Here is a 12,848-nt window from a genome sequence, read left to right as displayed (position 1 = left end):
CTTTAATAAACTGGAATTTACTTTGCCAAACATTGTCATAAAGGGTGCTTCTCAATGGCATCCAGTAATACACAAAAAAAAAGTTCTAATTAGTAACTTTACTCAGAAAAATATTCTAAATGTGCAATTTTTATAGAGTTCTGGGAACAGAACTGACAGTTAATTTAGGCTTATACCATATTTATAAATAACAGGAATGGACCTTGATATTAGTGTTCCACAGACAGGTAATACTTTAAAGCCTTACAATATACAATGTGATCAGTTTGCAATTGCTATATAATTAAAATTATAACACAGTTCCCATTTTGAGATGCATTTTTCACCTGAGTTGACGTATTTGAACAAAGTTTCTCAGAGAAATTGACGTCTGTATGTGAGTTAGAAAGAGAAATGACTGGAATCTGGGTTGAGGAAGAAATAAAATTTCTATAGAGGGCTTTTTGCCATCTCTGTGTACAAATTGCCTCAAATCAGTTTCCCTTACATTTCATCTCCTATTACTGGGAGTTCCTGTCATGTTACAATGGAATTTGATTACTTGCCTTCACGTGGTGCTGAATTCATTCTGGTTTTGCTTATGTAATGGCTGTATTACTTGTAAAATTGTTTAGTTGCAATTAGTCAATTGATGCATTGAGGCAGTAGTAAAATACAATACATAGTTTTGCAGATGTGACCGCATTTATTTCACAAAGGGCAAGTATAGTTCATAATTCTTTTTTCTAGTTCTTTGAAGAACTTTGAAGCTCTTTATTGCTATTTAAAATATGATCCAAGCCTGCGTGGCATACCTCACTGACCCACTCATTGCTGCTTTTGCATGAGCAAAAAAAAGGCACCTTCAGGCTTTGAATGTATCATACATTTACTCTAAACTGAGGCCCGAGCTTGCAACACGAGCACTGACATTTCAGTTTTCTTAAAGAGCTAGCAAGTCTGCTGGTAGCTCTGTATTTGATGAGAAAGTTCACCTTCTCTGTGATTCTGCACACTAAGAACTCTGTTACCCTGAGTGCAAACCCACAGAAATCAGCAACTACCTCCCTAGCCTCAATAGTTCTTCTCATTGTAAGTCAGGGTGACAGACAGTGACTACAACAATTCAATGAAAAAAAGTACCAAATTTTATTTGTTTACATGGCAGTTGATTGTTGGGTCAAATTAACTGCACTTGTTTGTTCCTGAACAAGAGACTGTGGCAACGTTTAGGCAGATAACTGCATGTAAATTCATATAGTTAAGTCCTGTGAAATAAATTTGGAGTAGCTGTGAGAAACCTTGCTCAGTCTTTTCCAGATTAGTGAGTGATGAACTTGTTTAATGACAAAGTCCCTGTCCAGTTGGCTGCATGGCACCTGCACTTGCTCTTCAAGATAGCACCTTCCACTGACACCAATGCTAAGAGCATACCTGTACTTGCAGGTCTGAGAAAATAACCCACAGAAGGGGTAAAATCACATTCAAGGGAAGGTAGAAGAGTAAATCCCTGACTGTTTAGCTACTATCTGAATGCTATCACCTTCAGGTAGTTGAGCACAAGCCATAAGCATACTTGCTCTTCCAGCACTGGTTAAGAGGATAGGACTAAGAATGGGAGAAGAAAAGGAGCTAGGAGAAGGAAAAAGTCACTGCCCAACTGCCCTGCCAGGGATGGTGCAGTCATGTATAACATGCCACTTGGCTGCTGCAGCAGTTTTAAGGTAAAAATGGGCAAAAGGGGCATAAACATTTTCCATGCCCAGTATTATACTGTCCTGGACAATTGTTTTGTCTCAGCTAGCAGGGCTGCCCTCTGGGAGCTTAGGTAGCCATTTACAGGTGACAATGGCTCTGAAGGAAGCTGTAGCTCCTTGTGGAAGGGAGTCCCAAGAGGCCCAGCAATGCCAGCTCCCTTTTTTCCTCAGCTGAGAATATGAGTTGCCCAGCAGCCTTTGTGCAAGCACAGTCAGCTAACCAATTATACGCTGCAGATATGGCATACATGCTGTACTGGAATTGTTCACAATCCACATGTAACTCAAAAGCCACCATTTAACCACCCTTGTCATAACCTCAACCTTCCTGAAACTGTGCATTGCCACTGAAACAATTGTTTTCTCCTGGCTTCAGGGGCCAAGAAAATCAGTGCACTCCACAAGTTCTATGCCTTCCAGCAGTTTTGTTCACTTCAGACAATTGGATCAGCATTGTGCAGCTGCTATTTCTGCAGTTTGTCAGCATTTGCCTGAGTTTATACGAGGGATAACACAGAGAGAGCAATTCGTCTCTTTGCCAAAAGAAAAAAGCTGGCATTTCTCTCCTGTGGAAGAAATGCAAGTGTGATAAAAAGTCTGTAATTTGAATAGAGATGCAATTCACTGGGGAAATCCATAAGCAGAATACAGCATTTTCCTTGAATCAATTTCATTTACAGTAAACATTTGCATATTATGATCAAGTATTACACAAACAAAAAAGGCAGCCCTGCATCAAAAAAATCTTATTTAAGCATATCTGAGTCAGAAAGCTTTGACGTCCTGATTTATTGATGATACAAACCCAGTGAGATTCATCTCTAATATTACAATTTCAGTAGACACATGATTCAGTTACACAACTAAAATGTAGAACTTATTACATTTTCTTGCCCTTGTTGACATAACCTCTTTTTGTTCACATGGAATTTCACACTGTAAAAAGCTCATTGTCAACAGATTGAAGACAATCAGGAATATTCCTTCCTTGTTTCTCTGTTGTATATTCTAAAAATAGTAGTGTAGTCTCATACTACATTCTGTTCTGTCAACATTAATTTTGAGCTGGGATGTGTATGCAGCTCATTTTGATCTCAGCCATACCATCTTTTTTGTAATGTTAGAGTTGTTATCAAAGCTCCAGAATGAAAATATAGGTTACTTCTAGGGACAACAAATCCTTCTTATTTGCGGAGCAAAATAAAGAAAATGACAGAAGAGAATTGTTTTGGTGTTAATAAAGTATACCTTTTGCTCTTAGTATGCAGCAGTGCAGAGTACAGTTTTCCAGACTGGAAGCCCTGAGGACATTCGAAGAAAGCCTGAGGAAAGCTGGGAGAAAAAATATTATTCCTTTGCTTAGCTACTTCCACTTACAATTCAGTTTAAGCCCAACTGCTGGCAGTTCATGAAATAGACAGGAAAGGTTTCTTTGCCAGGGTCTGAAATGGTAATGATTCTGCAAATAAGAAAACTGTCCTGTTGTAATATTTAACCATCAAAGTTCTGTGCTTTGGTTATACGAGTGAAGGAAGAGGGAGAAAAAAGTATCCTCTGCCTTGAAAACACCTGTGTAAGTAATGGCAAAAAGGCTATTAAGACTCCTGTGGTGCTTGGAAGTGAATGTTAGACATTTACCCTTAATATATTCATCAACTTCTAGCTCTTTTTCATATTCTTCCATTTTATTCTCAGATTAAATGTGACATTTTGACCCAAAAAGTTGTTGTTGCAATGCTGTTGTATGTTATTAAATAAGAGAGAAATGAATTCACAAAAGCAGGGAAGTAATTCATATGTATTAGTTACCTTCATCAGAAGAGGGTGACAGGGCTTCACTAGTAAATTGTCTTAAAACCCTGTATGAGAGATATTATAGGAAAATACAGAAATGTGTGTTTATTACCATGCCCTGGTAATAATCATTGATCCTAGAAGTCTATTTTAACTTTCTTGTTCAATTTAGGGTCATTATATTCTCCTATGCTGTGAGCTGCAATATTTAAAACCTCATTAAGCCTTATGACCTTGCACTTAACCTGTTTTCTCACTGTTTCCTTCTCTGTGGTAGCAAAGGATTTATGCACTGGAGGTCACTGTATTATTATTGAAATTCAGCAGCAGTACACAACCCCGCCACCCTGTGCATGAGGAAAAGATACACAGATTGAAGATCAGGACAGAGACGTCGACTGCATGTGAGAATGTCTTTCTTGATGCTGTTTTAGGCAGTCCTAGCAATGCCCTGTTATTCATGATATTCATGGAAAACAGCCTGGAATCTGACCAGGCAGTAGTGCCACATGTCTTGAAAAACCTACCAGACCTGACCATAGAATATGTACATATTTTGGGAGAGACTATGGTTTAAGGATCTTTGGAAACATTGCACAATATTTGGTGACAATGCATATACCATCTTTATTAAACACTGATGGTTTCCATTCTCCTCACATTTTGATAGCTTGCTCTTTTTCATTATGTTTTTCTCTTGTTTACTATAGAAGACATGTAAAGAGTGATTTAAATGTTGAAATTTATCCAAATACCATTTAAGAGCTGTGATCTCTTGAAAGGACTATATTACTCCCCAAGCTGGGGTCAATGAAACATGGTTTTGTCAGTCCATAAGCATTGCATGACTGGAGAACAACTTACAGTGTAAATAGTCCTCTGCCCTGGGTCTTTCACAAGGCTTAACTCAACTCTGCCAGAGACAACAGCACACAGCAACAGAAATTGCTGTAGTGAGAATGAAAGGAACCTGCCCCACAGAGTGGCCCATATACAAGTCCTGGCCATGGTAATCAACCACCCTTCAAAAAAGCTTGAAATCTTGAGGTGTCTGCATTATGACAAAATCCATTGGATGCTCCCATCCATTTTTGTTTGAGAGACAAAGTTGTGTTACAATGATCTGAATAGGAACAATCTGAAGCATTATATGTAGTAAAAATGGACCCTATGACACTATGCTCATATATTAACTTTTGGAGATCACTCATGGCTGATTGCTTAATGGCAAACCTTACTGCTAAGATGAAGCTGACAGAATTCCTTTGTAATGATCTCCCAAAACTTGGGAGTACTTGGTAATACTAAGCTCTGACTGTGTACCGACCCCTCTAGAACCTCTCCCCAGTACACCAGGAAAGCAGGGAGTAGCTGCTGAGATACGTATGTTCATGTTCCAGAAGTACCTTTGGTATATCAGATACCCTAAGCCTAAAATTAGCCCGGTTTTAAACTTAGATACGGCATTGGCAAACTTTACAACAGGTCACAAGTCAACTACTTTGTTTTTAACAATTTCAGGTAACTTTATTGTCCAAAAATATCAGAACTGTTTTTTAGCCAGTGAAATATTGCTCTCCTGTTTTGATCTTCTGGTATGTATCTTGACAGAGTGTCACTGTAATACACAGACACTGCCCCATTTAGAACACACGTAAGTGTGGAAAACATCCACACCCCGAAGCACCACACCCTCAATCCCAGCACTCCTGTCCAGGCCATCAACATAGAATCAACTTGTCTTCAAGTTGCAACTGTACTTCATATCCCAACAATGTTGCTCTGTGTATACAATATGATTCACCTAGTTATCCACCCACAACTAAAAAGAGAAAGGGGTGGGAATATAAGATTTCTTCATTTTTTCCCATGATTATAAGGACTCATTCTTAAACATCTGTGTGGGATGATCAACTTTGTTAAATTTAAGACATTTAAACTGAGATAGTATGAATCTGGGAAACTCACAGCTTCCCTGAGCCATGACCTGTGTATCTTTTCCAGAAGAGCAAGAGGCTGAGGAGACAGAGTGGAAGTTGATAAGCAAAGGGTTAACCCAAGTTTAATAGTGTTGTTGCCAGATGAAGAATTGTTTGCACCTGGTGAATTTTTGCTAAGTGTCATTATGACCAGTTAAATTTTCTGTTGCCAGAAGGGTTTTTCATGACTGTGCATTTGTGCATGCAGGCTATATTCAGTATTGTTATCAGTTTTTAAAAAATGGCAGAGCTAGATTCTGCCAGACCAGAGTTGGAAGTGATAGAAGTGGGCTAGGAAATCAGCAGTCATTGACATGTATAGTAACCGCTGAGGAACAGATATGCAGTTCTGGCCATCCAGAGGCATCAGCGTCATTTTGACTCCTGACACATGAATTTCTAGACAGATTTGGGTTACCTGGCTACTTGTACCTCTGCATTCAACCATCAGCGAGAATCCAAGATCGGCCAGAAACAGGACAGGCTGTCTGCAGAGCAGAAGGGAGGAGGGAAAGGGAGCTCAGTGGCTGCACAGTTTGCAGCACACGCTCGTTCATCTCCTGGTACCTGCAGAGTACGGACAGGCTCTGCTGCTGCCCGTGCAGTGTCCAAAGCCCTGCTGTGAGGAATGTCACCCCTAGTACAGGAGACGGGACACCCGGCAGTGGCTGGGGGGACCATGTTCCGGCTGCCAGGGGCCCGCAGGGCACTCATCACACGGGGGCGTTTACTGTACAGGCTCTGGCAATTCTGAGAAACATGCAGCTTGAATTCAAGCTTGATGTATTGTGTGTTCATGAAGATTAATCAGCCTTAAATTTATGCCCATAAGTCAAATGCAGCATGCACCAACACTGTTGTATTTATGTCAGCAGGATATCCCTGTTTTCTCTAGTCAAAGTCAGCAATGAAACACCTGACTCCCACTGGCACCTTTCATATTAAAAAGGATTTATCATTGTAATACCTGGGTCTTGTAGAGGATAGTTTAAGGGCACGCTTCACATAAAGCTCTTGACGATTCTGAAGTCAACAAGGCAGAATTTTTTTTTTTAATTCCACCGTTTATGACTGAAAAGAGGATGAAACCTTCGTGCCCCGAGGAACGCGTTTTCCCTGGGGTTGTCCTGAGGTCACTGCGTAACCCGAGGCAGCCACATTCCGCTACCTCCTGAGAAGGTGCGCGGGGATGACGAGACGAGAGGATCACGACTGCAGCAGCAGCTCCCGCCCCATTGGCGCCCGGTGTCCCCAGGGCGGGGCTGGGCCGCCCCTGGAGCGGGCTGCGCCCTCACTCAAGATGGCGCCTCCAGTGTCTCCGACGGGCTATGACGTCAGAGCGCTGCTGGTCAGGATGGCGGCTGTTTACCTGCGGAACTTGCCCTTGTCCAACATGGCTGCTGTTCCCCAAGTGCTTCCGCCGGCAGCGGCGTCTGTTTGCCCTCAGTGAAGATGGCCGAGCGCAGTGCGGAGAGGGTGCGGTGTGCCGGTGGCTGCGGTGAGGATCAGTGTGCGGGGCCGGGCTGGCGGCGGGGCTGTGCGAGCAGCGCGGAGAGGCGAGGCGAAGGGAGGCTGCGACCGTTGCCGGGCGGGGGAGAGGGAAGGCTCCTTCTGGGGGACTGGGCACGTGCGCGGCCGTGAAATGGCGGGTCGGGGCCTGGCCGCTGCCTGCGGCCCGGGCCGGCTGTGGGGCCGGGGGTTGTCCCGCTTGCCCGCCGCAGGTTGCAGGACCCCAGCCGGTTGCGTCTTAGCACCCTGGGTTCCCTGAGAGCCGCCAGTGCCTTCGCAAGGAACAGTGTCTGTGGGTTCTAACAGTTTACAGTGATGTAAATGAATTAGTTGTAAGATGCTTCTCAGAGTTTTCGTCATAGGAAAAGATTAAATAATCCGAAAATTTCTCCTTTCCACTGCAGCAGCGCTTGTAATACTTTATTCAAATTACAATGGACTGTTTCTGTTGTATAAGATTCTTAAGTATTTGGCATAACCAGAAAATTGGAAGTCAAAGGTGAAAGTACTTTCCAGTAGTTAACTCTGCAGGTGTTAACCTGTGTGTAGTAAATTGTGTATATACAAATATACAAAATTGTGTGTATACATATAACCTGTGTGTATAACTTAGGGCACCACATGGAGGCTGTGTGGGACTATTTGTCAGCTGCTGTTGGAATCAAGTCATAAAGTTGTTTCTGCCAGCTGTCCTTACAAGCAGTATTCAGAAGTGCTGCGTTGGCATCCATATGTGTGTCAGTGCCATAAGATGGGAAAGAGCTATCATAAATTGCCCTAATATATCTCAGAAGTTACTGTAAGAATGATGATCTGACTGCCTTTTCTTGACAGATGCACCCCAATGGCGAACAGCACCGAGTTCCCATGTACAGCTTGAATAATCAGCTCCATATCTGGCTTCTCTTCAGAACTCATGGTTTTTTGCCAATACTTCTAATCTTGACACTTCACCAGAGAAGAGTTTGAGAGTTTCTCAGTGTTTTTTTACCACACGAACAGGGGTCATAGGCCACTACTATTATGTCCTGGGTACAAGTTGCAGTCAGCCAATCCAGTGAGGATATATTTGATGAAGATGCAGATGAGATGTATTTATTAAAGAAGGAATGGAACAACACCATGAAAAAGAGATTGAAGGTATTTCTATAAAAATGATTTAATACTCTTTTTAGCCATTTTAGATTTACTGACACATAGCTTGATATACATGTGAATGATTTATAGGGAAAAGTAAAAGTAGCTGCTTAAAAGTTATTGTGGCGTACTTTCTTCTGAATATCAGGAAAATGTGGCAGAAATTTACATAAACGTTTCTTAGTAGTCACCAGAGCAAACTACTGTTTTACCAAAAGACATTGGCTCCTTCTGCACAACCATGTGCATTTATAAAAGGTAGTGCTGAGTTGTGATGCAAGTTACTTGCTATGTACTTGTAGGTGTACCCCTAGTAAATGTAGGGCAACAGAGCTGAACACTGCTAATAAAGAAATGTGAGCTGATTGGGGTTTTGAGTAGAGTTAATAGTCAGATTATAAGATGTGTGACTGAATATGCAACCACAACTGGGCGTTGTGGTCTGTGTAAGTCTTTGGTTGGTTTATCCTAGTGAAAAATATATTTTATGAAAGCTGCTTTCCACAGCCTTTGCCTCTCTGCAGTTCTACAGGGAACAAAACAAGTTCATAAACAGGTTAGTTTGACAGATACCATGTCAGAGTGGGGCCAGTAGGGCTTGTCTGCTCACAGTTGAGCAGCTTTTGGCTGAAGAACGTGAATGGAAACTGATGTGTAGGCAGTTGATGAGGAAGGGTATTACAGCAGACCTGGTGTAGTTTCCTTCATCTGAGTTTCGTGAAAGGACTGGTTTTCTTAAGGAACTGTTTAGTGGTCTTACACAAATCCCTCTGATATTTATGAGTAGATACTGCAAAATTATGAAGTGTTATTGAAGTTAGAGTTGTATATTGGGCAAAATAAATATTTGTGTTCCAGACTATTTTTCTAGCAAGGCCACCCTGAGCAAATAGGAGTTTTCACTTTCACAACTTGAAATTTTGGTGTGAAAAAAGTTAAGAATTATTCTACGTAATCTTTTAATGTGGTTATAATATAAAGAAAGTAATTTGCATTACAATCATTAGCTGTTTCTTAAAGAAAGCAGCCCCAATGTTAAGTGTATTTGTATGTGACTCAGTCAGTCACAGTCTCTTTTTCTGGTACAACTCTTAAATGGAGTGAGGTCCAGCAAATAAAGGAGGAATACTCAGCAGTTAGTTTTGTGAAAATAAAAAGATTCCATGTAGATGGATTACAGATAGGAGAGTACCTCTCCTAAAGGGGAAGCTTGGAAGCCTGCATGTCTTTTTAGATAGAAATAAGAAGTCTATATGTGATATTCCTAAATCCATTTCTCACAAAGGAGTTGGTAATCATTAAAGGAAACACGCTTTCCTGTGTATTTGTCTTACTTTTTTGATCTTTCTAAAAGTAGTTTCCCTATTTTCTGACTTTCTGGGGATCCATTTGGGAAAAGTAAAAAACTGCATCTTACAGGTCAGTAAATCATAATACACTGCAGCAAGCATGTTTTGGTTTGGCAGTGGGGGTGTAGCTGTGAAGGATGTTCAGATATAGAAGCTGTAACTTAAGAGATTGAGTACTTGTGATACTTGTTTAAACTTCTTTTTTTATTGTTGTTATGCATTTGTCATAGGTCCACTTTGTCATCTTGTGAACAACCTGTTTCACTGCTCTTGTTACAGGAAGGCTATAGGGATGGAATTGAGGCCGGGAAAGAACTTGCACTCCAGACAGGCTTTAATCAAGGTTACAGACGTGGTGCCGAGCTGATGATTACATGTGGCCAGTTCAAAGGAACCCTGAAGTAGGTTACAAACTCCTTAAGGTCAAGTGTATGTGGAGGGTGTGTAACAAGGGAACACACATGAAGTTTTTTGTTTGTTTTAATTAAAAAAGCAAGCAACCAAAAAAAACCCCAAAAACTACCAAAAAAAACCCCACAAAACCCCCCCCCCCACATTGTAAAACTGTACAAAGTGAGCAACCTGAGAATTCCCAGATCTTGAAAACAGGGAATGTCTATGTGGGTGTAGAAGTTAAAAAAAAATCTCTTTCAGTTGCTCTTCCAAAATTGTCTGAATCTACATCTTTAAGCTTAGTATTTAGTTCCACTGCCTGAATTTTCCATAAAACGTGAATGATACATAAATGTATTTATGATTCATAGGTACCTTGTCACATTGCCATCTACCTCCATCAACTGGAGATGTAGATGCATATAATCACTTTTGTTGTTGTTCACTTTTCAGTGCTCTCTTATCCTGGTGTCATTTTAATGGACATGATTCTGCTTTAAGTACGATAAATAATCTTCTTGATGTGGTTGGAAAGTATGAAGATGATGTGCTTAAGTATCTGAATTCTACTGAAGAACAGCCACATCTTGGACACATTTTAGACTCTGTTCAGGACATGAACCTTAATCACACAGCTGGGACAGAGTACAAGGAAGTTAAAGATGGAAAACACGAAGACTGTGGCAGCTCCAGTGAAAACATTTGTAGGAATAATGGTGAGGTGGGTTCCTTGCAGTCTGAGTGCAGGAAGGCAAACCTCTGCACAGATCCTGAAAAGTCAACCCTTGCTTGGGTTAAAAGGCAGACTATTTGGTTAGTAGAGCAACTGGGTTTATCACTGGATATACTCTATCATGTCCAGCAACTGGAACATTAGTTTTTCTGTCTCAGAGTGCTTAAAACTATCACAGCTGGTTTTGATTCTTAGTTTGTGGGCCATGTACAGGCTGATGCATCACTTTTCTTTTAGGAAAATCTGATTTTGATGCTTTACAGGAGAAGTAATTTTTGTAAATCTTCACCATGATTTTGGCTCATGGCAAAACCCCTCACTTTCAGTCTTTAAGGTAACATTCACAAAAAGGGGCAATGACCAAAGCTCTACAAAGAGTTACTAAACATGTTTCTGTTTTGTGTCAGGAGCTCCCATTCCACCCTCATTTTTTCTTGGCAGCAGTTTGGAAATGAAGTGGGTCCCTCTAAATTGGTCCCATCTAATATCTAAAGAATAAATGCTCAGTGCTATGGAAATGGTCGGTGTTTTTGCAGAATAAGCTGCTGTTGATGAAATGCTGTGTGTAAAATAGAACATGATTTGCTCCTGATTCCTAGAGTGCTGTGACTAGTCACCTTTTGTCAGATTCTTCATCTTATCTTTTGTAACCATGATGCAATGCACTTTCACTGTTAAAAGCTAATTTTTGCCTCCTTATATAGTTCTATTTGTCAATTTTGCTGAAAACACATAATTTTCCTCAAATGCAGAATTGCTGACAATTCCATTGGTTTACTTTTAGACATCTACTCTTACCATGTCAGACCACACTAGACATGTTTCCAGTCTAATGAACATCCTTGTGTTATTTTTGTACTTACTTTGGCAGTCCCTCTAGCCTGAATTCTTTCCCACATTCCAATAATGTTTTTCTCAAACTCTTCAAGTAAACCAAGCTTATTCACCACCTCTTAGAAACACATCAGCCACACATGCCTATTTCTGATTACTTTGTATTTCTGTGCCAATATTCTATATTTGACTTGTTTTCTTGTAGCTTCCCTTAACTGTAGCTGTAAATTTCTCTGTTCACAAAGTTTGTTCTTTGTGAGTGCCTCTGTTTTACATTAATTAAACTGATTTATAGTAAGTTAGCAGTTTACTTGTTTGAAGTTTCTCATAACTCGTTTATATTGGAGACAAAGGGAGTCTAGACATAGGCAAAGTAAGATTTTGAACAGTCAACTATAATTAAAAAAAAAAATCACAAAACCTTTTCATACTTTGAGGCCAGAAAAAATCTAAGGCAAAAATTCCTTGTTTTTCAGAGCCTGAGTTTACCACATTCTTACTAAAGACTGTTGTCCTGTCAGAGTTGGCAGACTGTAAGTTTGGTTTCCTTTCAGTAGCATTTCTGCTTTAGGAGTAAGCAGTCTTGCAGTTCAGAGTCTTGCATTGAACATATTTATGAAATAGTGGACAAAGAGGGGTGTCTGCATTTATTGTGTATATACAAAAGTCATTCAAGGAGCTTTTTCTCAATTTAGTTCGCATAATGTTAACATGGATAAACAGTAATTTTCTTCAAATGCCTGTGTTCTGTTATAGACTGTATCATGTATGTTAGACACAGATTTTCTCTGTATGCTGGTAGGATATGGGGCAGACAGTGTTGGAAGTCATTTAACTTTCCTAACTAATTTTTAATCAGTTGTTTTAACTAATTGTAAGCAGCGCCCACTTTTAGCCAGCACTAAGTTTCTTCCCAGACTACTTTGATTATTAAATCACTGAAACCTTAAGTTTGTTAAAATTAAGCCTGACAATCTTCAATAGCCAAAGGATTTGAAGGTTGGGCATCTGGGATCTTAAATTTATGGCCATTCAAGGATGCTGGAGTAACCAGAAGATATAGAGGAGATTAAGGCCTGGAAAGTTGGAGACTCTCTGTTTGAGAAAAAGATAAAAAAAGGAATAAAGGATGTGGACCAGATTAGCATGAAGAGAAAGAAGTCGATAACGAAAAGGAGATCGAACACTAATTAATGAAGAGAATTATGTAACTTAAAACCAATGAACATGAATGTCTTTGTTTGCAAAAACTGCATAAATAAGTTAAAAAGTTCTGTATTGGGGTCAGCATTGAGGCTGGAACTTTGTCAGCCACACACATCTCTTGAACAAAGTGATGTGTGTGGCTGACAAAGTAATGGCTTATCTTCTAACAATAAAAAGA

At 40.3% G+C, this 12,848-nt stretch overlaps 1 protein-coding gene across 10 annotated transcripts in view; it reads left to right on the top strand.

Annotated features, from left to right (window-relative positions):
- Positions 1-6,834: 6,834 nt before the first annotated feature.
- YAE1 (YAE1 maturation factor of ABCE1) overlaps positions 6,835-12,848 on the top strand; it is a 31,013-nt gene continuing 24,999 nt past the window's right edge. For 7 of the 10 annotated variants that reach the window (XR_014226685.1, XR_014226686.1, XR_014226687.1 and 4 more), the window contains exons 1-4: positions 6,835-7,007; positions 7,853-8,158; positions 9,784-9,905; positions 10,351-10,618. Coding sequence is in view for 5 of the 10 variants with exons in the window: in XM_082287792.1 (XP_082143918.1) it covers positions 8,042-8,158; positions 9,784-9,905; positions 10,351-10,618 (507 nt within the window). In the remaining 5 variants the exon portion in view is untranslated. Of the gene's footprint in view, positions 7,008-7,852; positions 8,159-9,783; positions 9,906-10,350; positions 12,774-12,848 lie in introns of those variants that run through there. The other 3 variants (XM_082287793.1, XM_082287791.1, XM_082287790.1) reach the window with 3 other exon arrangements.

This window comes from Coloeus monedula (genome assembly GCF_965178545.1).
Source record: "Coloeus monedula genome assembly, chromosome: 1".
Classification (NCBI taxonomy): Eukaryota; Metazoa; Chordata; class Aves; order Passeriformes; family Corvidae; genus Coloeus; species Coloeus monedula.
The sequence above is the reverse complement of the archived record's forward strand: the minus strand, read 5'-3'. Positions and strand labels throughout refer to the sequence as shown.